The 25,871-nt window shown below is 42.7% G+C and overlaps 1 protein-coding gene across 4 annotated transcripts in view; it reads right to left on the reverse strand.

Annotated features, from left to right (window-relative positions):
* esrrga (estrogen-related receptor gamma a) overlaps window positions 1-25,871 on the reverse strand; it is a 78,596-nt gene that overhangs the window by 27,133 nt on the left and 25,592 nt on the right. For 2 of the 4 annotated variants that reach the window (XM_076724228.1, XM_076724171.1), the window contains exons 4-6: window positions 20,274-20,390; window positions 10,043-10,153; window positions 6,958-7,140 (exon numbers count right to left, since the gene is read on the reverse strand). In XM_076724228.1, the coding sequence (XP_076580343.1) occupies window positions 6,958-7,140; window positions 10,043-10,153; window positions 20,274-20,390 (411 nt within the window). The remainder of the gene's footprint in view (window positions 1-6,957; window positions 7,141-10,042; window positions 10,154-20,273; window positions 20,391-25,871) is intronic. The other 2 variants (XM_076724238.1, XM_076724219.1) reach the window with 1 other exon arrangement.

Raw genomic sequence — 25,871 nt, forward strand, 5'->3', positions numbered from 1 at the left:
TTCTCCTCTGATTTACCACTCTCTGACCCAAAGCCCAACAAGCTCTTTGCTGATTGATGACAACACCAGACTTAATGAGGAGAGCCATAGAGTGACATCACCACCAGTCTGGGCTTTTACACTCCTCTGTCACCACACACACACACACACACACACACACACCCACACACACACACACACACACACACACACACACACACACACACACACACACTTCTCTTGGAGCACATTTTGAATTGTTATAATGTGTGTCACTGTTAATTTAGAGAGCTGCACTTTCACAGTCAAGGATTTGTGTATCTGTGTGTGTACATGTGCACACGTACGTGAGTGTGCGCACGTGCAGAGGTTCCCCTTGGCTGCTGAGACTCAACATTTGATTTGCTAAAAGGAGCAGGACACTTCTATTAATCAATATTTGCTGACTGACTGGGTGTCTTTCTGGCTGATTGACTGGCTGCGCAGTTGCTTGACTGACTGATTGGCTAACTAACTGACTGTCTGTCTGTCTGGCAGTCTGAATGACTGGTTGACTAAATCTCTAAATGAAAACCATTTATAACATGACCACAGGAGAAAGAGCACAGCAGAAAAACAGCAGAGGTAAAGAGGGAGGGCTTTGCTTATTGGGTGCATCACTGAGTATGCCGTGCCAACGTTAGGAAAAACGCATATTTGAATGAGCGATCTTATCGATGAGCAGTCAATCATACGGTTTCAAAGTCTGGAGCTGAACTCAACTCAATAAACCCTGTATCTGTAGAGACACACAGACAGACAGAATCTATGAGGAAAATGGTGACGATGGCTGGCCGGGGGGATGAGAGAAGAGGGGAGGTGGGGGTTGTGGGAGAGGGTGGGGTTGAGAGATGAGGTTGACTTGATAATGAAGAGGTTAAGGATACCATGGAGAGAGAGGGTGGGAGGTCAGGTCAGATAGTGGGAGAAAAGGAGGGAGAGCCAGAAAGAGCCAGAAGTAGAGAGAGAGAGAAAAAGAGAGGTCACAAGAGAGGTTGAAGAGGTGGGGGATGTTTAACCATTGGGTCAGAAAAGTATTGCGTTAAAGGCTCTTTGGGAGTATCCACGTTATACTGAGGTAATGTATGTGACCTCCCTGCTTTCCATTTTCCTCCCATTTCCTGCACTCTTCTTCTCCCAAACCTCCTTCTCTGTTCTCCATCCTTCTTCATCCTTTCCCCCCATCAATCCCTCATACACAGAGCAAGGGATACGATATGGAAAAAGAAAAATCACAAAAACTCTCAGCCTTCCTTGCTCAGGAAACAAGAAAAGAGAAACTCTGGCATGTGCATTATTTCCTCATGAGGCGTTTCAAAGTCAGGGTTGGGGATCCAATGCAGCTTCTACCACATGGCCAATTTGGCATGCCCTGTTATGAACTGGCCATTGTGCTCTTAAAGAAAATTAAAACTGCATGCGACACAGCAAATAAACTCCCATTTCTCAGTGTAATTAATTGGGCTGATTGATTGTGAGATCTGACTTGTCACTTATCTGTAAATGGCACATTTTTGTGACAGCTGTTACGATCTCAGACTAAAATGCTAGTAGTTGCACGGGTGTTGAAACTTGTTCAGATTAATCTTGATCACTATTCACCCATTTATAGACTTCACTTATCAGTAAAATACAAAAATAATAATGAATACAAGTTGTTTACATTTGAAAAAATCAATCAGACAACATTCTGCAGAAGAGTGAACCATTCAGGTTACTGTATTAATAAACTCAGTGCTGTTTTTGAATACACTCCTAATACTTGACTGTGTACTGTATAATATATAATTATGACTTACTGTTACTGCACCATTGATTTTGGCCTTGGAGTCCAACATTTTGGCTGTGATGCTCCAATAAATCTGTATTGTCAAAGGCCAAAGTGGCCTTTCCCCAAAAATGCCTTCACTCCAGGCCTGAAAATGTCTTTAAAGTACCTGGGCTGAAGAGAGTGTCCTCTCTATTTAATCAAATGGAGAACTGCACTGTGTAAGCCCAGTCTCATATTATAATTATCTTCAAGTCAACCCTCTTCAAAGTACAAAGTCACTGTAAAATAAATGTTTCGTCCATCATAATGATGTTAATTTTGAAACAATAATTACTCTTTGGAAATGAGTCTCTCAGAGGAATAGCCATCTCTAAAGCTCTTTAAACTGAATGGGGAAGAGGGCTGTTCAAAGCAGGGCTAAAGCAAAACTGTCGAAACACACTTTCACCGTCTTTACCATCTTCACTCCCAACGAAAGCAGCGAAGAAGCAACATCATCTTCAGCAGCAAATGTCAGAGTTTATGGTCTTAAGCATCACCATGAGGCATTTCAACACTCATGCTCATCCCCGACGAGGAGAAATCATGAAGAGACAGACCAATAAATGACTGAATGACAGAAAGACAGAGAGAAGCATGCAGAACATGAAGCAAGAGGACTTCTCTCCTCACCTACCACCCCATCAGCACCACCACCCAAACCCCTTCTCCCGTATCTCCATAAAGGCCGATTAAATGAATAGGCCGACAGCAACCTCCCTGCACCTCCCTTCCCCTGTTTTTACAGCTCAATCATACTGAAGACACATAGACTGCTTATCCTGAGTGTCAAAATTGAAAGGGGAACAAAAGGAAGAGAGGAAGAAAGACTGTAAGAAAAGAAAGAGCAAGTGAGAGGAGATAGGGAAGCAAGAGAATAGTGGAGGGGAAGTGGGGGGCGGCCCGAGAGCAATTTCTCTCCTGAATAAAGGAAGAGTGGGGGAGGGGGTTGTAAAAAAACAGTAATGGCAAGGCCCCTGGTTCTGGTAAAATAGACTGTGTTATAGGTTCTGGCTCTCGTCCGTTGATTCATTCATTTGTTCGTTTCTTGCTCTTTCGTCAAGTCAAGTGCTCGCCTGTCTGTCTATCCCTTTTGTGTCCGCGACTCTAGATAAGAGCTGCTGGCATGACTGCTTGGTAGTCATTTAGTTATTATGGAGAGAGAGAGAGAGAGAGAGAGAGAGAGAGAGAGGGAGAGAGAGAGAGAGAGAGAGAGAGGGAGGGAGGGAGGATGAAGGAGTAAGAGAACAGAAAAGAGGATGAAAAGACTAATTCAACAGACAGATAAATGGCTCATTTTGAATGGCCTTTCTTCATTTTAATTCACTCTCTCATTCACTCCTGCTTCAATATTTACTGTTCTCCTCCTCCTCCTCCTCTCACCTGTCCGCTCCTCATTCCTCCTTCAACACACACACACACACACACACACACACACACACACACACACACACACACACACTTGACTGTGACATGTAGCCTAATATGCCATTGGAGTTGTCTCTCTGAGAGCTATTAAAATGAGATCTTCTCGTGACTAATCCATATTATTGGACGCTCAAGCCTTTCAGGGCCTCTGAATAACAACTCCTACATTATTTCCACAGTTTTCCTGAGTGTGACAGTAGACTGTTCATGTACTTTAGAATCTAAGTGAGCAAATATGTGGACGTGTGGGGTCACTTGTCTGTGTGTAGCCCACAGTTTGAATCAGCAAAAAGGCTTCCAATACGTTTATGTTTATGAGTTTGTGTGCATTTGATCTCTCTTTGACACACACACACATGCACATGTGAGGTGCATGTCCACGATAGTGTCCCATTCCTTGTGGGAAACTAGAGACACATACTGTGTCTGCAACCTCATTTTCTTCTCCTAATGACATATCAAATGTTTGCATATAGGCCATATCAGTATGGTAATGAGCGTGCACACACACACATACACACAGCTTTTGAATAAAAGAACCAATCAAAGAGATATGTGTGTATATGTGTGTGTTGTCACAAGTCTCTAAGGTTGGGCGAGTCTGTGTCATACATACCTAGAAACGCACACACACACACACACACACACACACACACACACTCACACTCACACACACACACTCACACACACTCACACACACACACACGCGTCCCTAGCCTTGTTATCCGGGGGCCTGTCTTGCAGGCAGCCTCTCTAACGCTGAGTGATGTTTAAATTAGTTTACAATTTAGCCTCCTCGCTATCCACAGACGGCTCTTAACTCAGTGTGTGTATGTGATGTGTTTTTGTGTGTGTGTTTGTGCGTGTGTGAGCGTAACAAATTGTTGCCAGTACGGCAGACATCTAATGACTTCAAATTAGCTGCCTGGCGCTCGCCTTGACACGTTGTTACCACTGTTAGCAACCTCTGTGTGTGTGTGTGAGTGAGTGTGTGTGCGCGCGTGTGCATGCAGCGCTGCGCAGCCATATCATGAAGCATAAATTGGCTTCACCTCTCCTCTCTCTACCTCTGTCTTTTTTTTCTCTTTGTTTCTCTGTCTCTCTCCATCAATTTGATTAAAAAAATTACTGTACCATGTCGAGCAAAGACGTGTGCATGTGTGTCTTCCCATGTACACCCTGCGCAGAGTCAGTCACACACACGCACACACACGCACACGACGACATGACAAGATGTGAAACAAGACGGCTCCAAAAAGGTTAACAGGTCTATTCTTTTCTATTCTATTCAAGATTTGAGTCATTGTAGTCTCTTTATTGTTTGCCTTGTGTGTGTGTGTGTGTGTGTGTGTGTGTAAGACTCTGATAAAGAATGTTGAGGAGGTGTATTTCTTTCTGACAATCCTTTCCACCCTGAGTGAACAGTAGATCACTTTCTGTGTGTACGTGTGTGTGTGTATGTGTGTGTGTATGTGTGTGTGTATGCGCGTGCGAAAGAGAGTATTAGACCAGTGTTCAGTGCTGTAAACAATGAGGATTTCATAAAGTGTCACAACACACACACACACACACACACACACACACACACACGTACGGAAGATGAAGAGTTCTATCTTTCCCTGGATTGCCTTTCTCGTTCATCTAATCACACCATCTTCTCTCCTCCGCCAAGCAATCGTTGCACTTCGCTCCCACACACGCACACGCACACACAAACACACTCATCCCAGCACATAACCTAGCTACTCAGTCCACTCACTTGTAAAAGTAGTGAGCAAAGGAAAAGGCAAGTCCGATGCAAAGTAACACTTAAAATATACACCAAGTTGTGTGTTGGTTTGTATGTTGGTGTGTGAGTTCTTCTTGTGTGTGGGTATTTAGAAAGAGACAGAGACAGTAGGAGAGAGAGATAAATGGATTAAAAGAGTAAACGCAGGACGGGGAGATTAGAGGAAAGGAGATAGTATTGGATTGAAGCTGTATGTTGTTTTGAAAGAGAAAAATAAATATTCAAAGAGCTATACTTGGTGTATGGATCAATATATATGTCTGCTTACTGCCCATACAGTAGCACATAGATCAATACATTAACAAGAAGCAATGTCCATTCCCATCTCTCTTTCTCTCTTCAGCTAGTTTTTCTCTTGCTCGCTGTTATTTTCACATGTATTGATAGAATACAATATATTATATTTGGAAACCCTGTTATTCAACTCCATTGGCTTCATCGTTCTAGATTTACGCAGCGTGACTGAGTGGTATTTATGCTTCTAATCTGGTGTTTCCCCCTATACTCTTACAACCTCCTATGCTGTTTGAGCGGTGGCAGCAGGGGCTAATTCTACTCTGCTCTATTCTATTCTGTTCTATTCTACGTATAACCATATTTCCAGTCGACAATGGGACTAATCTTTGTGCTAATCTGTGTTAATCTGAGACACTGCTCTGCCCTCCTCACTGCTGTCACAGTAGGCTCCCTCCCTAAAACCAAAACCAGATTAAAGCTTTCATCTCTTCCTCTCACACATCTCGCTCCCCGTCTTTCTCTTCATTTTGCCGTTCATCATTATCCTGCTCTTGTCCTCTCCTTTGTTTTCTTATTTACTCCTTTTCTCATTTTTTATGCTCATTTGTGTATCTGCCATTATTTCAATTTCCCCCTCTTGTCGTCGAGATCCAATTTTGAACAGATTAAGAGAGAAGAGTTAGTTTAAGAAGATTAGATTAGATTCCTCTGTTTTAGTGATGAACCTGGACACTGATGTGCATCGGTTAAAAAAGACATGTTTGACTGCAAATATATAAAACAATATTTACTGCTTCATCATTAGAATGAGACATTTTCATTGTACTTTACTTCATTTGACTTACTTTCCTTCCTTTTCTGCTCGATTTACATCACCTGCTGTTTAAAAACTCTCTCTGTTGTTTTATATATTAATTATATTAACACTGTAACCACACGAAAAATATTAACTTAAAAAAAAAATTAACTTAATTCCCTTTAAGTATGTTCTTTCATATAACAAAACAAGGTCTAAAAACACCTAAAAAAGAAAACAAAACCTATTCTATATGTTATGCAGTGTTCAAACAGCGTCAGGTGAAGGTAGAGCTTGTTTTTTTTTATTTCATTCTCATTGTATATTTGTAGGACATTTTTGTGGCTGTGACTTTTAATACCAGTGTAGTAAAGCTGTGGTTTCAAAGGGCTTTGTCATTTATATATGGCACAGTTGAAGGTAAAAGGATTGGACAGTTCAAAAGGTTGGAATTTCTGTGTGTGTGTGTGTGTGTGTGTGTGTGTGTGTGTGTGTGTGTGTGCGTGTGTTCGCTGAAGGCATTTGGTTGGTCAGTTGGAGGAGTCAAAAGTTCAAACGGTCTGAGTGCAAGGATTAGGGGGAAAGGTCACACCTTAGCACCAGGTGTAGTTGTATGTGTGTAAGGTGCTTGAACTGCCTCTGGAGCTGCTGATTCTCACCCTGTACTCACTCTGCCAATTCACACAACGTGTGTGTATGTGTGTCCATCCTGTATATGTGTGTGTTTGTGTATGATGTCTGCTGTACTATGGATTTGAAAAAAAAAAAAAAAAATGTATGGATGAACATATGTGTGTGTGTGTGTGTGTGTGAGTGTCACAACATGCAGTGAGCTTAGGTTCAGCGTGAAAGTCAAGGTTCAGCAGGTTTTCCCCCTACCTGGGATATGTTTGGCCCAGCCGATGTTCACCACCAGCTCTCTGTCCGCCAGGTCACACAGCGTAGTCAGGGCCTTGATGTCGCTGTCTGGTACTGTTGGGTCAGGCATGGCGTAAATCTTCTCTGGCTCGGCCACCAGCAGGTGAGAGACGATTTTGTTATCTGCAAGGCAGCCAAAGGCAACTGACATGACCACCAGACAAGGAGAAAGACACAGAGACAGAGAGATGGTGAATTTTTGCCATGTTAGGCTACAAGCTGTTCCACACCAATCCGGTGCAAAAATGTGAAAGGTCATATGCAAAGTCCCTTATAACATGGCTTGCTAGATAAGACATATGTATAAAGGCATTTCTCCAAGTAGCAAAATGTTGACGTGTCAAATCAACACACAATACATTTCAGTATACTCGAGAGGATCACAATGTCAGATATTGCACATACAGTATTTCAGTATTTAATACATGTTGTGTGAGTGTGTGTGTATATATGTATACACACACACATATAGTATAGTATTATATGTATTGTATGTCACAACACAGTTGAATGTCAAAAGTAATCTTTCTACATTATCTTAAAAGTCCTCTTCTACAGTATAATAATAAACAGTATGGTATAACATATATTTTATAATATAATAAAGCATAACATAATCAGTTTGCAGTTTTTGTGGGATTTCATATCACAATATGCATCTGAAACAAGATCAAATAAGAGGATGCTTGCCTACAATGTGTTACCTACATGTCCTGTGGAATTTTTCAACAATCAAGCAGGATAATTGATTTGATTGCAGTAATTTGGCAGGAGTAAAGATGAATGCACTTAACAAAAGATCAAAAAACGACTGGAACGTTTCCAGTTTAGGAAATGCTTCAAGGTGTGATTAAAGGCGATTACTGCTGGTGATTCAGTTTGCCCAGAAAACGTTGTCTTTCGCATCAGAGCCTTAAGAAGCTTCGCTGATACATTACAGAAGGGAAAGATAATACTGAAAGCCAAACAGCTCAGCTGGTAATGGTGACATGTGGTGATGAGATCTCTATGGCCCATTAGTAACAGACTGATACCCTGCTTCCAAATTAATCCACTGACTAATCAAGCATGGGAATAATAACAGAGGATAGAAAAGCAAGAGAGGAGCGAGGGACAGAGCGAAAGAGAGAGAGAGGGAGAAATAAGCAACGAAAAAAATGGAAGGAGACAGACAGGTAGAAATAGAGCCGTGGACAGATTGTAACAGACCGACAGGAAGAGTCGAGAGAGCGACAGCTAGATAGAGATAAACAGCAAGAGGGAGTGAAACAGAGTTTGGGGGATGAGTTGTGTATTGATCTAACACTCCACCCCCAATTCTGTTACACACACACACACACACACACACAAGATATATATATATATATCTAGATGTGTATGTGTGAGTGCGTGTATATATATATGTATATTCTTTCCACCCTCTTCCCTCCAGCTCTAGGGTCGTTTGAGCCAAACCAATCCCAGTCACACTGCAGTATCTGTGGGTAAATCTTATTTAATGTTTCCCTAATTAGAATCAATGGAAGCCCATTTCCAAACCCTGGGCTATTGTTCTGTTCTCACACAATCAATGGGGACGCTGAGGCTAGGGATTGGGCTACAGATAGATAGGCTGTGTGCGTGTATCTGAGAGAGAGACAGAGGGACACAAAGATTTTTCTGTCTATTGACTGTGTGTGAGAGGAAAAGACCAAGAGAGACCTGGGAAGTCTATATCACGTTCATTTTTTTGTTTTTCAATAGAGATTTGTGTTCATACATGCATTAAGAAAAATATATAAACGAGGGATTACAGCCTGAATACCTATTGGAGCGGTCATTGGTGATTACAGTAAACGACTCTACCGAGATGCATGAAAAAATGATAACAGAACAAAATATTTGAATATAACTTAACAAGTTTAACAGAAAACTGATCGAAAGGCTGCTAGTGAAGACACTCAGTTACCTGGAACACACGCATGCTCTGTATGTACACACATGCATTATAAACACACACACATACACACAGGGTGTACACGTATTCATATTATCCCATCACTTCAATGATTAGTAGTACAGAAGTCCTGAAAGCTGTGCTGCAGCCATTCAGCATATTGGCCTAAAGCAGAATATGCTCCAGCTTTAAGCAAAATGGGCTTTGGGGACCAAGCTGCTAAACACTACTCAATCTGCACTGCATGTGAGTGTGTGTGTGTGCGTGTGTGTTATGTGTGTGAGCAGACGGTTAGCTAAAGAGCTAACTCTAGTTTGATGTGGTTGCCAGATTGGATTTAATCCGGATTAGGGTTCTGGCTGGCCCCCCTCCCTTCCTCTCTCTCCCTTCGTCCCCTCTTCTCTCTGAGAAACCTTCCCATTTCGGTTCAGTCTCTCTCGGTCTGTCTCCACCTGTCTCCCTGTCACTCTCACTGACTCTCTCCCTTGTTAATTTTTCAATCATCAGGCTTTGCCGATGGTTTTATTGTTTAAAAAACGCAGCCAATCCAGCAGGAGCTAAATGAATACCTTTATAGTGAAATATTACACGTATAAAATGTTATGACCCCAAACTGGTAGCAGTAGAGACAGGGAGATAAACTTGGTCCCAAACAGATGGGCTTCTCACTACCCTGTGTCTATTTATGTGTGTGTGCGTGTGTGTTTGTGTGTTTCAATGTTTTTACTGTCCAACTGTCCCCATTAGGATAGAAACTGATGGAGGGGCAGCTCCTTGTATTTCTAGTCTCCTGTCTATTACATGAACATTGCCTGTGCTTAGTGATATAATAGGCCAGAATTGAACCTTTTCTGTTCATTTCGAGGGACGGTTTACTTCTCCATGTACTGTCCGTTGTATCTGCTTCACTGTTCCCTTTGCGTAGTGTGTCAGATGCTGCTGCCACTGTCGCACATGTGTCAATTTGCAGAGTTACTGTGCATGGAGGACAGTATGCAAATGTCTGTCCTTGAGAGTCACTGTTCAACCTCGGAGCAAAAAAGGGCTATTACATGTACTGTTACCAGTGAGTGTGTGTGTACGCGTGTGTGTGTGTCTGTCTGTTCTTACATGGCTTCTTGGGAGGCAGAGCCAGCTGTGGGTTCAGGTATGGACTGTTGTCCGCATCTATCCGGCGTTTATACTTCTGTCTCCCACCGCGAACCCTGTCCAGACGAACACCTGTAAGAAATGATTGAAGAAGTGGATCAATACACTGTGCATGACAACGAGTGAAGAGACTTTATTGACAAGAATACAAGAAATAATAATAAATATGAAAATGTGTGTCTGTGGTGCATGCATGTATGTGTGCGTGTGTCTGTTATGCAGACGAGTTTGCTAAACTCGCTTGCCGCTTTTATTCTACAACAAGATTAATTTATAGAGACAGCATTTGACTAAACCCCCCCCCACCCCCCACCCCCACCCCACGTTGTCTCTCTGGCTTTCTGACTTACTCTTTTCCTGCCTCTTGCCCAATCTCTGTCGCTCTGTTGCTGTGTCTCTCTCTGTTTCGTTAATTAATTGACACAAAGGAGTCCTAATTTAATTAGGCCTATCTCTCAGGGGATTGGATGTTACCGTGGTTACCACTTAAAGATGGATAAGGAAGACAGAGGTATCATGTGCCCTGGAGGAGAGAGGAGAGGAGAGGAGAGGAGAGGAGAGGAGAGGAGGAACCTGACAGGGCAGTCAAATGTTTCAAAACTAACACTTTGTTTGTGAAAGAATGTAAAATGGCTTTTTCAGAATCTGAGGAGTAGAAATGAGGGGGGAAGAATTAGAATTACTGAAAAACTCATTTTGGTTTCTGTTTTTATGCTTTCTGTTATTGAAAAATTAAAGCTACTGCAAGAGGAAATGTTCAATTTAAGAGGCAAGTTAGCTGGTTTGCTAAGAAGTTGCTGAGTAAGTGAAAACCATCCAAAATCAGTGTTAGTAAAATGTCTGTATAGTGCTTTGAACTCCAAAAGCACCACTGATTTGAGGGGTTTTCTGACACAAAGTGCATTTGAAACACTAAGGATTTGATTGTAATGTACAGACTGAGAGAGAAAAGGAAGGTGAGGGGGGAGAGAGAACAGAAGAGAGAGATCTGCTAACACAGAGATTTAAATCCTCTGAAAAATGTGCTGACCATGACCAAGACAACACACCTAAAAGATTTAAAAGAAAGACTTCCTATTGGCAGAAAAGATGAAAAAAAATGTGAGGGAGCATGTTTGTGCATTCGTCTGCATTTGTAAGCGATTGTAAGTGGGTGTGTTTCTCTGTTTTATTTGTGCTCGCACATGTTGGTGGCTGCTTTGAGTGCACACATTCTCCTATGGAAATTTAGTCATTTAAAAACCTCAAACTAGCCTGTGCAGCAGCTAACACAGTGAACGGACCATGCACCTGTGTGTGTGTGTGTGTGTGTGTGTGTGTGTGTGTGTGTGTGTGTGTGTGTGTGTGTGTGCTTAAGACAGAAATAGGCAGACAGAAGGGCTGACAGTCCAGGTACAGTGGGGGTGGGGCAGTGTCAACAAACGGTCAAGAAACTCTTAACTCCAGGGGGTTCAAACCCACTCAAACACCCACTCTGTGCTTTCTCTCTCACACACATAATCGCACATCTATGTTTCTCTAACCCACACCCTCATGTTGTGTTTGGGTAAGCCCCAGCAAGCTGATTGCTCAGTCACTACCTGGGTCAGTGGTTGGTCAGGACAGGAGAGGGAGATGGAGAGAGCAGACAGGAAGGGAAAAGGTAGATGCTGTTGTTGATGATGATGATGTGTGGATGGGGAGGATGAAGAAAAACTAAAGAAAGGGTTTGAGGAGAAGCTTAAAGGTTCCATAGTGTAGAAAGTGAGACTTCCATATTTGATTATAAAGCTAGTCCAGGCGCTGCATGAATACGGTGAAAGTGACGAAACGCTCAATCCACTGAGAAATGCTCGCAGCCCACGCCTCAGCACGGCTGTGGGTGCAAAGACATTGGCAGAGCTTACCCAAAAACACAGTGGGTGGTGTCTGCTCAGACCAAGGAGAGCTGACCAATCAGAGCAGACTGAGTTTTTTTTGGTTAGAGAGGCAGGCACTAAAACTTGTGTTTCAGACAGAGGGTGAACAGAGGTGCTGTTTGTATGTAAACATTTTCTAACAGATATCGAAAATAAAAGTACACTTTCACCTTCAAATCATGAGCTAAGTGTGTCTCAGTAATATGTCTATTAACATTTGATTCAGGAGTCAAAAGTAAACTCTGTTTCCCATGTCTGTACTGTGGCATCCATTTAAGATACACCTCCTGTTGAGCCCTGTGCCATCATATATCTGAGTGGCACCACCAGCCTGGCCACTCATTTAAAAAGGCAGCAGGTATCAAAACAGAAGAAAACAGCTCTGGCTGTACTGTTACCAGTGGGAGCAGTCAACCTGACGCGATGCAAGCGTCTACAACCAGCTCTTCCCCTATTTAGGGGGAGTGTTTTGCCTTTGTGACACAGAGTAATTCACCCTTTGTTCAGTGTAAAGTACAACACTGAGATTGGCAGATGCTGACAGGCCACTCAGAAACACTTCTTTATTCTACATTCACAAGTCAATGAACAGTCAATCCACACACACTTTCATATCACTTTCTACTGCTTGCACACTTTTCCCCATCACACACACAAACTCTCACATGCAGACTCTCAATTTTTCTCTTTCTCTTTTCCTTACACCTAAAACACCCACTGCTCTGCTGAGATCACTTTATAAAGAGCCCTCTCTAACTACCTCATCTATTTTCCACCAAATTAACTCTCTCTCACCACTGATTAATGATCAAATCTAAATGAATCAAATTAAAAATTGAAAATTATATTTCCAAAGCCCACAAAAAAAGAGACAGGAGGAGGCTGGGGGGGAGAGTGAGAGTGCTGTACCTCCTCTTAACAAATGAGCCTTCAAATCGTAAAGAATGGGAAAGAGAGGTGAGGAGGGAGGGAATGAAGGGAGGAGAGTAGGGGAAAAGGGTCAGGGGAGAGAAAATGTAAGGATCCGAAAATAAAAAATGGTGGAAAAAGAAAAGGCAAGGGAAGAACAGAATAATTGAACGGGTAAGAAATGGAATAAAAAGACGAGAGAACGGAAATAAAATTTTGCTAAAAAATGATAAAATGCATTAATGGAAGGTTATGATAGAAGAAAGTATAGAAGTATAGGAAAAAGAGAACAGAGGCAAGAGGAATAGAGTATAGCTTGTGAAATAAGAGGAGAAGGGGAGGGGCGAGTAATGGATGGGCTAGTACACAAAAGAAGAAAAGAGAATGAGAAATAAATGAAATGAGAGAGAAAAGGAAGGATGAAGTGAGGGCTTATAAAAGAAAATGAGATAGGAGTAGAATAACGAGAGAAAAGGAAAGATCCATGAAAGAAAGCAACAGAGAGAAGCCCACAGAGGTTATACGCCTTAATTATAAGCTTTAATTATTATGTCAACTAACAGCACACCTCTACTCACTCCACTGCTTCTACGTACATGGAGCACAGTGTGTGTACACTGCGTTTTTTACCATGAAATAAATAAATAAAAAAATGTGTTCACATACATACTGTTCTCATTCACACTTGTATACATGTACCACTTTTGCCATATATGTAAACAAACAAACACACACACACACACACACACACACAGTGACGGCGATGAAGGTGAATCATTCCTATCGTGGGAATATTGCTGCCTGTCAATAGCACGATCTGCGCTGATCACATCAGCATAGATTTTACACTGCACTGTGTCAGTGTGTGTGTGTGTGTGTGTGTGTGTGTGTGTGTGTGTGTGTGTTTGAACAGTGAGGGATTGTGAGTGAAATGCCTTTGACACCTAAGTGCTTTTGAAGAGAGGAGCGGCGAGCATGGGAAGAGAAAGGCAGAATAGAGAGGAAAAGCGGAGAGGAAGACACAAAATGGATTGATTTCAGATGGTCAATGATATGATAAGAGAGTGAGAGAATGAAAGAGGGCGAGGACAGGAGTGAAGGATAGCGTGGAGAGAGAAGCAGGAGGACAAATAAAATGATTGATTTCTGTTGATCACTGCAAAGAGAAACAGGGATGACAAGAGGAAGAGAGCGTTTAAAGGGGCAGAGACACGAGGGAGAGAGAGAGAGGAGGAGAGAGACTGGAGTTTTATGATAATTGAAGTTGTAACAGGGTTGAAGTCTCTCTTCCACGTTAGACCAGGTTATCACCTTATGTTTCTGTGAGTGTATTTGTGAGTGTTCGTGTGTGTGTGTGTGTGTGTGTGTGTGTGTGTGTGTGTGTGTGAGTGAAACCACAGTGCTGATGTAATAACATAAAAGGTTTTGCTATGTGGGTTTAAGAACTGATGGTCGAGTAGATTGAGTGAGACAACAGACCCATTTAAATCTAATGTGTGAGTGTGTGTCTCTGTCTTCTGCATGTGAGGTACAATAAGAAATATCAGGATAAAGAAAACAGATGTTCATATTTAGCTGCAGGAATACCAAATCAGGGATTATTTTGTTTGTTTTTCTTTCACGTTGGTAAACGTTTTTATGCTCAAATCTAAGAAAATGACACAAGGCAGCTGAAAGAAAGAGAGGAGAGTGAAAAGAAAGAGAGCATGAGAGAGGGGTGGAGGGGAGGTTAAGAGGAAAGTGTGTGTAATGTCATGCAGTGACGTTTGTTTAGACCAGAACAGATCAGAACAGCACTGCCTGAGGCAGCGGGCAGGTGGCTGTCACTGGTGTGTGAATATGTGTGTGTGTGTGTGTTTGTGTGAATGTAGGCATGTGTGTGAGACCATGTGAGGTCCCTATGAAAATGTTGCCTTTTCCACATTAATGGCCTTTTTTCTTTTAAGGCCATTTTTTGAAAATATAACTATACTAACTATGATACATCCAACATTACTGCGATGAGGGTATTATTTTACACTCAAGGCTACACTTTGTTTTCTTCTGACTTTTGATACTACGCTTATTTGTGCGTCTGTTGATAGCACTGCTATTGTGTGCTGTCAAATCTCACTTAAAACAATCGCTACACTTAGTTTCTGTCCTCTGTCAAATGCATTGCTGTTCCCAAACAGTCTGCCTGCCACATCTTGTCTCCTCTCAAGACAAACAGAAAGAAAATGTGAAGGAGAGCGGACCACTTAGGCAGATCTCTCACAGTATTTCCATTATCGCTCCTTTCTAGCTGGGATGCAACCAGATGCCACTCACACACACAAACACTCACACACACTCGCTTAGGACAGACGCTACAGGGCCAGATTTAGCTACAAGTTTCCCATGGGGGAACACCAGACGCCACCAGTTGTCTGGCACTCCCCTCCTCTGTTTCCTCGTCCTCTCCTCTTGTCCCTCTCCTCATCAGTCGCTCTCCCCTCCTCCACTTTCATTCTTTCGTCCCTTCTTCTTGCACTCCTCTCTGTTGTCCCACAAACCGGGTTTTCCTTGTTATTTCATCTTTTTTTTTTACATGACATCATTCAAGAAATGTGTCCTTGATGAGCGACAAATTGTCTTTGTGTGTTCTGCATGTGAACATGTGTTGGCCAGTCATCCTGAGTGTGGTGTGTATGACTGCATGTGTGTGCAGCAATGAGATTGGATAGCTGCAGTCAGGACTGTTGAGGTATGAAGAGAGTTATGATGCACACTACCAGCTGTATGTACACACCAAACGCACACACACACACACACACACACACACACACACACACACACACACACACTCACACAGACTGCGGCCTTCCACCCGATCTCACTCATTAGGTCTTAGAGGCCATGGGGAGCACGGCCAAAGTTGGCACGAGCTGTTAGTGTGTGTGTGTGTGTGTGTGTGTGTGCGTGCGTGCGTGTGTGTGAGGGCAGTATGCCAAGGTTTATATTTGCGGTCTGTGGACTTGTCTCTCTAGTAGTCTACCATCTGAATCCAGCTGGCCGTTTACGCCAATATAGAGATGGAGGCTTTGGTTGTGGCTTCAACACATTCTGTCTGTTTAACCATGATTCATCAGACGTGCCATCATCAAAGCTGTTATGTTGTAAGGGAGCAAATCTGTCAATATGACCATATGTACAATATACATGCATAGTGAACACTGCTGGCTCCTGGACTGTGTGCCTCTGCCAAAGCCTTTCATGTTCAAATGTCTGATCTGTGTTTTGTATTCTGTTCATGACAACTGTATGCATTACTGCTGAATTTGAATGCATTAGATCTGTCTTGTCGTGCCAGTTGTGGAGAAATAGAAATAACTGTGATAGCTACAGTGCTATTACCTTTGCTACTACCTTTGTTTTTAACTTGTAAAATAGATAAACACAAACAGCATTTGTTCAAAATCTCTTTCAGCCTTTTCCTTTTTCAAATATTTACCTGCATATTTACCTGCTATAATACTCATGCTCTCTCACCCCCCTCCCCCCTGTCTAGGCAGATGTAAGCTCCGCCCCGTGACCTTTCAGTCTTCAGCTGACGCATCATTATGACCTCATTAAAAATGGACAGACAGCCATTGCCAGAGGGAAAGTTCTCATAATTTAGTCAGGCCTTTTAATTGCCTCGCTCCAGAAATTAGCTGCTACATATTGGTGGGTGGGTGCCCCATGTTCGTTCATTCCTTCAGTCCACCTCCCCCCAAACCCCCCTCATTTACTTCTCTCCTCTCCTCTGGGTGAGAAACATTCAATATTCCACACAGACAGGCCTGAGTGTGTGTATTCACATGATCAGGTGTGTGTTTAAGAGAATGTGTGAAGAAGAGGCTTCACTCTGAGTCCGTTTACTGACCCTCTGGCCTCTTGTTCTCCCCTCTCTTTCCGTCTCACTCACCCACCCACCCACCCACCCACGCACACACACACACACACACACACACACACACACGCACACATACACACACACACACACACACACACACACACACACACACACACACACACACACACTTCCTTGCTGCCTCACTTGCTCTTCATCTCACCCTCTCTGTCTCCCAGGGCGACAAAGCTAATTTGAGGCAGATCTTGCCCTGAGGGGTAAACTACAGCGTCTACACACACACAGACACACAGACACACAGACACAAACACACACACACACACACACACACTCTACTCCATGTCCTCCACCCCACTCCCACTCCACCTTTACCACTTTATCTTCACCTTTCTCCCGTGAGCTAGCCCCTGACAACCCCAGTTAGCTTTGATGCTAACTGATGTAGCCACTTAACATTATCATCTATGTAATTTGGCGGCAACGATGCTTCTACCCAGAAGGGTGGCATGAAACAGAGCAGGCAATGTTCTTAAATGTCTTACGTGCAAAGGATTGTGGTTGGGAGTGTTAAAATGTTTAACCAGGTAGTATCATAATATCATTCTGTAATTTGGTCTTATAAGGATCCATTATTATTGGTCTAGAGTAAAATGTCAATCAACATGATGTACCAAAGTATTGCTAAGGATGAAATAATCCACACATTAATTGATGTGGTCACTACCTGGTAAATGAAATAATCACCAGACTTGAAGATTTTTATTGGTAACTGGTTTGGTTTGAGTTGGGTGACACCGCTGCATTCGAATGGGCTTCTGGGATTCTTTTTAAAGACAATAATTTAAGGGGATGTTTGAGCAGATACTTCGCGAACCTGCACAATGCACTTGGTCTTTAAAGCTGACAACAAATGATATATTCTAAATTAACATCTGGAGCAGAATAAAGCAAAGGTGAAGGGACACATTTAAATCCTTCTTCTAGTTATTGATCTTTTTCAAAAATTCCCACTTCAAAAAGAGTGAAAATGAGATGTATCAATTTTCTAAATGACCCTTATTCATATGTAGAGCGGGACCCCCTGTATTAAATTCACACTCAGCACAACAAATGGGGTGGCTGTGGTCTGTCAGGTTGATATATATATATGTAGGCCTCGGTGTGTGCGTGTGCATGTTTGTGTGTGTCTATAATGTATGTGTGTGGAACAGGGAAGCAGCAGCAAGAAAAGGCAGCTACTGCTCTGCTCCCTTATTGGCTTAGTGGGAAACCACAGTCCTGAAGAGTTAAAATCAATAGCATGTCTACCGCTCTCGTTCATTCATTGCTGAAGAAAATAAAGGTAACAATGTATTTAAAAGTCTAGCATTGAAAGGAAATGACCACTAAAAAATATTCTCTTGCAGCTGATGGCTTTGTTTGGAGTTTTAATAATGAGGGCAACGTGGTTTCTGTGTCCAAGAGGAGGATGCAGTCTGAGCCTTGTGAACTGTGAGACTGTTGGAGCTGCCAATAATACATGTGATTACACGTGTGCGTGTGTGTGTTTGTGGCCACACACACATAAGCGACACAAAACAGGAGATGAGACATAGGTTCTGCCTATGTCAGATCAACTGGGAGAACAAACGCTACGACAGCAGCTTGTTGGAAGTGTGTGTGTGTGTGTGTGTGTGTGTGTGCGTGTGTGTGTGTGTGTGTGGAAAAAGACAGAGAGAGAAAGAGGAGAGAGAGATGAGCGTCCTTTTACAGTGAAGTAAAACTGTGCTGTTGGAGGCAGTGAAATCTGTGAATTTTGTGAGTGTCTGAAGCTCTGGTTTTTGTATGTGTTTCCCACAACAGAGCAAAACTCCAATCTAGATATCTCATTTTGATTTTTTCTTTTGTAATTTTAGCCTTTTTTCTACAACCAATATTTGTATTTAATTATATTCAATTACTGAAAGTTTAACTGTAGTTTCAGTCAAAAATAACACTTTTCTTTGTGAAAAATGGGTCATATCACGTTGCTTTGTCATAGTTTTTGTGCAGAAAATTCATAGTGCATATATGGGACAACAGCTGTTTACCTCAAACCGTCATGCTTTCATATAATAATGTTGAGTGGGTGAGAACCAGCAGGTATGGATGAGCGTCAGGGTGCCAACAGGACGGAGAGAACATGGTTGAGAGGAGAATGGATGGATATAAGGCATAAGAGAAGCAACAGAAACAGTACAATAATACTGAGTGGGAGAACTGGAGGGAGCGAAGAAGACAGGAATGGATGGAGGGAGGGCTGGCAGGCGTCGGCAGAGGCACGCTCCCTGACCACTGTAAGGAAGGGGGCGTAGGCCAGGTCTCCCATCAATTACAACCTTGACCCTCCTCTCTTCTCCTTTCTCTCTCTCACACACTTTCTGCTTCATTCAACCATCCTCCCCCTGCCTCTCATCCTCCCCTGGTCCCTCTCCTCTGCTCCTATAAATCAATCTCTTCTCCCTCCCTTCTTCCCTCCCTCCCCTTAGCTTTCTCCCACCTTCCCCCTCCCACTACGCCTCTGTCTCTCTCTCCCTCTATCGGCCATCCTCTTCATCCCTTGCCACTCCTCTCCTTCCTTTCATCGTTGGAAGTGCAGTGGGAGTAGAAAGGTCAGAGTTGGGCAGACGAGAGGGAGAGAAAGAGGCAGAGGCAACAAGGGAGTGTGAAAATGAGAGAGTGAGTGTATTTAATCAAAGTGGTGTGGGGGCAGATAATATCTCTTGTTTTTTTTTACCTTTCTTCACCACTGAACAACTGCTGAGTGTGAGTGCTGCAATTATCCAGTAATTTCTATGTTTATCTCATTTTGGTAATGTGAAACAAGGGTCTTTGTGAGAGCACGTGTCCTTAGAAACTGTTAAATGTAACTTGTGTAAGTGGAATTGAAAAGTGAAAATATGTAATATATCAATATTAGGTCATGGTGAGAAAAGAATGAGGTAAGAAAGAACATATGTGGATCTAAAAGATGGAAGTGAGAAGGCAACAAGAGGAATGTGATGCAAACAGAAACAGATTACAATATACTGCATATAAAAGAAGTATTAGCACTTTCTTCGAAGTGTTACATGTAGCATTGTCTCTTGGTATAATATTCCATAAACCAATGACACCATGTTGGTGCACTTCTCGTAGTGGTCCTCTGAATGTACTGACTGAATCTTTAGCCAGAATCAACAGATTTGATCTAATGTTTCCATACCTGCAACATTTACTTCGCCGTGTGTTGTGAAGTGAAATGGCGATCATTTTTACTGTTTCATTCTTTAAAACAGCATCTCTTGGAGCCATAAATAAATCTGGTTCATCACTTCCTAAATATAATGCATTGGTATGTGATGCAGAATGCTGTACTGAGGCTGGTAGAAGTTGCTGACCTCATCACCATTGGCCTCTATTAACCGGATAAATAAACACATTTAATAGGCTTTAAAATGCTACGTGTAGCACGGTTAACAGAGAAAGATAAGGAAGAGACCTTTTCCCTTACCCTCCCTCAGCATGCCCACAGTCAGACACTTCATGAAGCGGCAGGCCTGGCACGACTTGCGTCTCCTCTTGGTGATCTCGCACTCGTTGGTGGCTGGACAGCTGTACTCAATGTTGCCTGTGTGTAGACATGTTGGAGGAAGACAGAAAGGAAGGTCTCATTTTAGACAGACACATCAACAGACAGGAGGACAGACAGACTGTTAGACACTAGTACTCAGCACAGACATAGGGCCCTTTGTTGGCGTGGTGGCCATATACAGCACAGAGCAAATTCCTCATGAACTTATCACTCCATTTAAAAAACTGGCACTACATGAATATACAGTAAACGTGCATATGTCATTGTGAGAGCAAGCTGAGGTTGCGTGACTAGCTGCGGTTCACTCATGGTGACACTCAGGTGTAGAGCTGAGGTTAAGATTATTAACTGATCTAAGTCTATTAACTTCACATCCTTTGCCAGCAAAAACAACGCCTGGAGTTGGCGACTGCCTCTATGTCTTTTCTCTTTGTTGTGGGTAACTCACTTACCAATTAGCATTTCGAACACACCACTACGCATTCAATATTTAATAATATCTTTCTCTTGTTTCCCTTCCTTTTCACCATGCTTCGTCAGTCTCTCTTTATATCTTCCTACTTCTTTATTATCATATGTTCTTTGTCTTTGCTATTTTTCAACTCAGGTTTTAAGTGTATGTCTAAATAAGACCCTTTTCTAACAGACTACCGTGCCTCCTGTTTTCACTCCCATTTTATTCGGCTGTTTTGTTTTCTCATTCTCAGCTTCAGTCCCCACCAGTCCTGCTCATTTCCTCTGCTTAATAATTTGCTTCCAGTCAGTTCTAAAGCAAAACACAGTTATGGATTTGTTAGGACAGTTTGGACTGTTACAGAATTGTTCAAACAACTTTATTTCTTCAGGAAGGTTTATTTATCTGTAGTATGAACTGTGCTGAGATTTGAACCAGAAAGCCCATTGTTCCCTTCCTCCTGTGCCCACCTGACAACTACAGTACCCCAGCAAGCCAATGCATCTCCCACTGAAACAGAGCAAACAGTGATTACTATTGACTGCTGCTGTGGAGAGGATGTTTTCTCATTACTGGGCTGATTAAGGGGGCTAGTTAGCTTGGGAAAAGGCTAAATGCATCAACACTTCTTAATGGGTAACATGATGCTCATTAAACAGCCTTGTTAGTTAAAGGCTAAACATGCTAAATGATGGGGGAACCCTTACAGTCTAATGGATACTATTAATGGGACTAGTTAGCTTACACCCAACCTTTACATGCTGATGATACAGGAGGAGCAGACTAATTCAGCAGTTAAGAGGGACACTTACCTAGCGTTAGGGCTAAATGTGCTATTGACACAGAATCTGCGTGGGTTAATGGGTGGTCACTAAAAAGGCCTTGTTCGTGGAGGGCTTAACAGGCAAGTGCTGCTAAATGGATAACTGCAGTAAAGAGTCACTTATAGGTCTGCAGCACTAACGCTAAATGTGCTAAATCCTCACTGGGAAAAAAAACGCTGACAGCTACAGATACTGAGTGCTACTGTGGAAGTGGGCATCCATGGGCGGTGATAATATTGCATATTATTTGTTGATTAAAGTGACATCCATGACAGATATAACAATGTTTGTGAAATCTGAATTTACAGTACCTCAACTCAACAGTGATTATTAGGTCAACTAAAAGTGTGATGGATTTTAATACTCGCATATTTGCATAAAGGGTACTTGATATTACAGACTGTACATATTCAGAAAGGGGTTAGGTACTGTAGGCATAGATTACAGGTCGATATAAAGGTGTGACATAAGTCATGTGGCTGTAGATTCTTTGTATGCACACACACAGACATAAACACCCTTCTTCAGAGTGAGGGAATAGGGTATGAATTAGAAAAGAAGGGTTTACATCAGAATGGCATAGCTCTCTGTGCATGTGTGTATGTGTGTGTGCCTTTATGTGTCTTATTGTGCACTGGGGTGGGCTTAGAGCAGAGAGGTTCTTGGAAGCCTCTATGTATAACATGCGAGTTTGTACAGGTGCGTTGGTGTGAGTGAGGGGGATATATGAGGGCCTCAAATCCCCTGCAATCTCCTTTGAGATGTGTGTGTATGTCCACCTGCTGCATGACAATTGACCACCATTGTGCAGGCTGTGAAATGTGACGTGTGTGTGTGTGCTTTTGGCCTGCCATACTCCTTGAGCTGTCGCTATTTTTATCTCTTTTTACCTATGTTACAACTCTAACTTTGTCTTGACATCAGTTCAGCCTCTCCCTTCCATTTGCTTTCTTTTCTTGCTACCTTGGCTCTTTATTAGATAGTTTTAACTGGGGAGCAACAGAAAATATATAGGTAGAAAGCAACAGAGGTGAGAAGGGGACAAGGTTTCTGCACCAGATTCGAACACACTGCAGGTACATGGCATGATCTTAGCCCAGTGATTCGCCAAGGTGCCCCTGACCACTTTACATGTAAATAACTTGCTGATATGCATTTGTACATTTAAAACTGTTGAGCTATTGAGGAATTTGTTTTTCTTTAAGTCACTATGAGCTGGACTATCGCTGGATCGTCCCACCAACCATTTTCACTACAATCATTCCTTTGCTCTACATCACCGTCACATATTTCGTCTTCCTCTTTCCTGCTCTCATCCACCTTTCTTTGTCCCTCTTGCTGTCTTCCTCTTCCCATTTCATTGGCCTATCCCTCCCTCTCCCACACTTTGGCCTCCTCCTCACTCCCCTTTATCCCTCTCTCTCAATAAGGGAGTGATAGATGCAGGTTGTCAGGTGTCGCTGGACTGACGCCACAGAAACAGCAGCTGCCACAGCCACTTCCTCCATGCTGTGGCGCACACACGCACACACGCACGCACACACACACACACACACACACACACCACTAATTCCTTCCTACATCCATGTGCCCAATCCACCCTCTTCATTCTCCTCTCTTTCTCTCATTCCTTGTTTCAACTTGTTTTTTATCCAAACCGGTGTACACACCTCCTCTCCTCTCCACTCCTCTTCTCTTTTCTCCTCTCCTCTCCCACCCCATGCTCTCCTCCCTGTCCAGCTGGAGGTGTTTTTTTGGTGATTACCTGCGGTTTTATTGGCTAATGGGTTGAAACATACCAATATGTCTGCTGCTGCCCATCTGAGGCTGGCCCTGCTTTCCAGCCAAGATACACACACACTAACACACAACTGCACATAAACACAGGCATATCTGCATGGACATACACATGAACTTGCACTCATTTACATGGATGAACACAAGCCCACACACAGACACACAGGGTAATGCACACATCCACACGATCTGTGGATGTGGCTGGCTTGTGTGGTAGCCAAAGATAATGTCATGACCCATTTGTTCCAGTGGATCCAAGACTGCTCAGTCTGTGCCCAAACAAACATTAACAGAAGTACTGTAGCATACATATTGATAAAACTGAAGTTTGATGGGCTCACACTGATAGATTTGCTTTATTAATTGCAAGTTGTTTCCGTTCAAAATTGACTATTAGAAAATTCTTAATAAACATCCACGAATTAAATCTTAATTTTGACTGCAAAAAATGCAAAATAATGGCTGTGACTTATATCGCCTTGGTGGCCTCTAGTCTCAATATGGCTTCCCATCCATTAGCTGAAAGGCCTTTCGTGACAGTCCTGTAACGAGTTTTGCCAAAGTCTTGACCCATAACCTTAAACTTGAGCCTTCCTGATCTGCAACATGTCCACTACAGGAGAAGGGAGGATTACAAATAGAGTGAAAATGAGGGAGTGAGAGAGAGGTGGGACAGAGCATTGCTTTAAATCTATTCAAGGTCATACTTCGAAGAGGCTCTACTGTCAACATGGCATCATATCTACACGTTTTGCAGAGCCCTTGTGTTTAATCTGTAACTGTGTCCTCACCTATGTAACCTTTAACAAGCCCTCAAAATGAAATGAGACATGTGGAATTGGTCAACTAATAGACACTACAGCCATGACAGATGAAGTAAGGGTTAAATCTATACACAGAGTGATTACAAAGTCGTGTGTGCGACTGTCTGTGCATGTGTGTTGGTGTCCGTGTGAATGTGCTTCTGCCTTTATCTCTGTATGTGTGTGCTGCAATCTCTTTGTGAAGATTGCACCGTGTCCTGATCTCATCCCATAATAAACACATACAGGTCATCTCTAGGTAGTGGTGACCATCTAGTGGATGTAAGATTTCGACCTCCCTGTGTCTCGCTCTCTCTCTGGGGCTTTACTGGGAAAGCTGCTTATCGGTGGCAAAAGAAAGCAGCGGCAGATAGGTGGATGGATGAAAACGCAGATAGATGAATCCTGTCTGATATGACTGACTGACTGACTGACTGACTCGGTGGATCGATGACAGCTGGCTGGCCAGCTGACTGGTAGCTTTGGTTATGGCAGTGGCATAAAGACTGAAAAGAAGGCTGTCTCATTAGGTCAAAAAACCAACCTAAAAAGCTTCATATACCTATGTTTAATGGATTATTGAAGGTGATATTACATATTTGTTTTCTTATTGTCAACAAATCCCATGGAACACAAGCCAATAATTTGGCCACAGAGCTCCTTTGCTACCCGTAAACTATCAAAAAAGAGACAAATAGCTTGGTAAGTATCTGCTTAGGTGTGCTTGCTGTGGAGAGAAACACGTGAAAACCATCATAAAACCCAACAAATTTATCAGTCAAGTCGTAGATTTTGTGCTCTATCCGTGATATAAGTTATTTGAAAGTAGAATGGCTGCATTAGCATTGAACTGGGTGGATTAATGAACAAATGGATGACTTACTGGCTCCCTTTATGACTAATTGGTTGTCTGTCAGAATGACCTGTGCTGTGCTTACAAGGGTAAATGAAGGACAAAATGGTGATCAAGTTGAGAGGTTGAGTGTGACTTGAATATCCACAAAACTGGAGGGGATGAATACCTGTGCACTTCCTGCATGACTTCCACCCTGAACAAGAGACAAGCAAAGGATTACTGAGCCTAATTCCTGGTACTCTTCTCATCATGTGGATTACTGCTCTATCCCTTCTCTCCTCTACCCCATAACCTGAACTCCTGACCCCCAGACATAACCTCTGACCTTCTTCTGACACTACGTTATCTCCTAGACAACAGGCTTATAGCTAACACTCTTGCTGTGAAGCATAAGCAGCTAGATCTGTGAATGCAAACACTACCTGGAAATTACTCTTTGCTGTTGATGAAGAAGAAGTCAAGGTTGAGGGTGAAAGGGGGGTGTGTCTTGCAATTGATGTGCATGGTGTGCATGCATGGACCTGATTGGATGCTTTTAAGCGAGTGTGTGTATGTGCATGCATGACAGGAAGAGAAATGGTGAAGGACAGAGGAAAAAATAGACTGTGGTGGGTGTCCTGGTGGCTCACTTAGCAGACAGAGGAGGATACATGTACCATATAAAAATCTGGGTTCACATCTGGCCCGGGGCTTTCATCATATATCCTGGATCTAGCATAATGGCTCAGGTGTATGTGCACGTGGGACAGAGTGCACTTCATGTGTGTTTATGTGTGTATGAAC

This window comes from Chaetodon auriga, chromosome 1 (genome assembly GCF_051107435.1).
Source record: "Chaetodon auriga isolate fChaAug3 chromosome 1, fChaAug3.hap1, whole genome shotgun sequence".
NCBI classification, from domain to species: Eukaryota; Metazoa; Chordata; class Actinopteri; order Chaetodontiformes; family Chaetodontidae; genus Chaetodon; species Chaetodon auriga.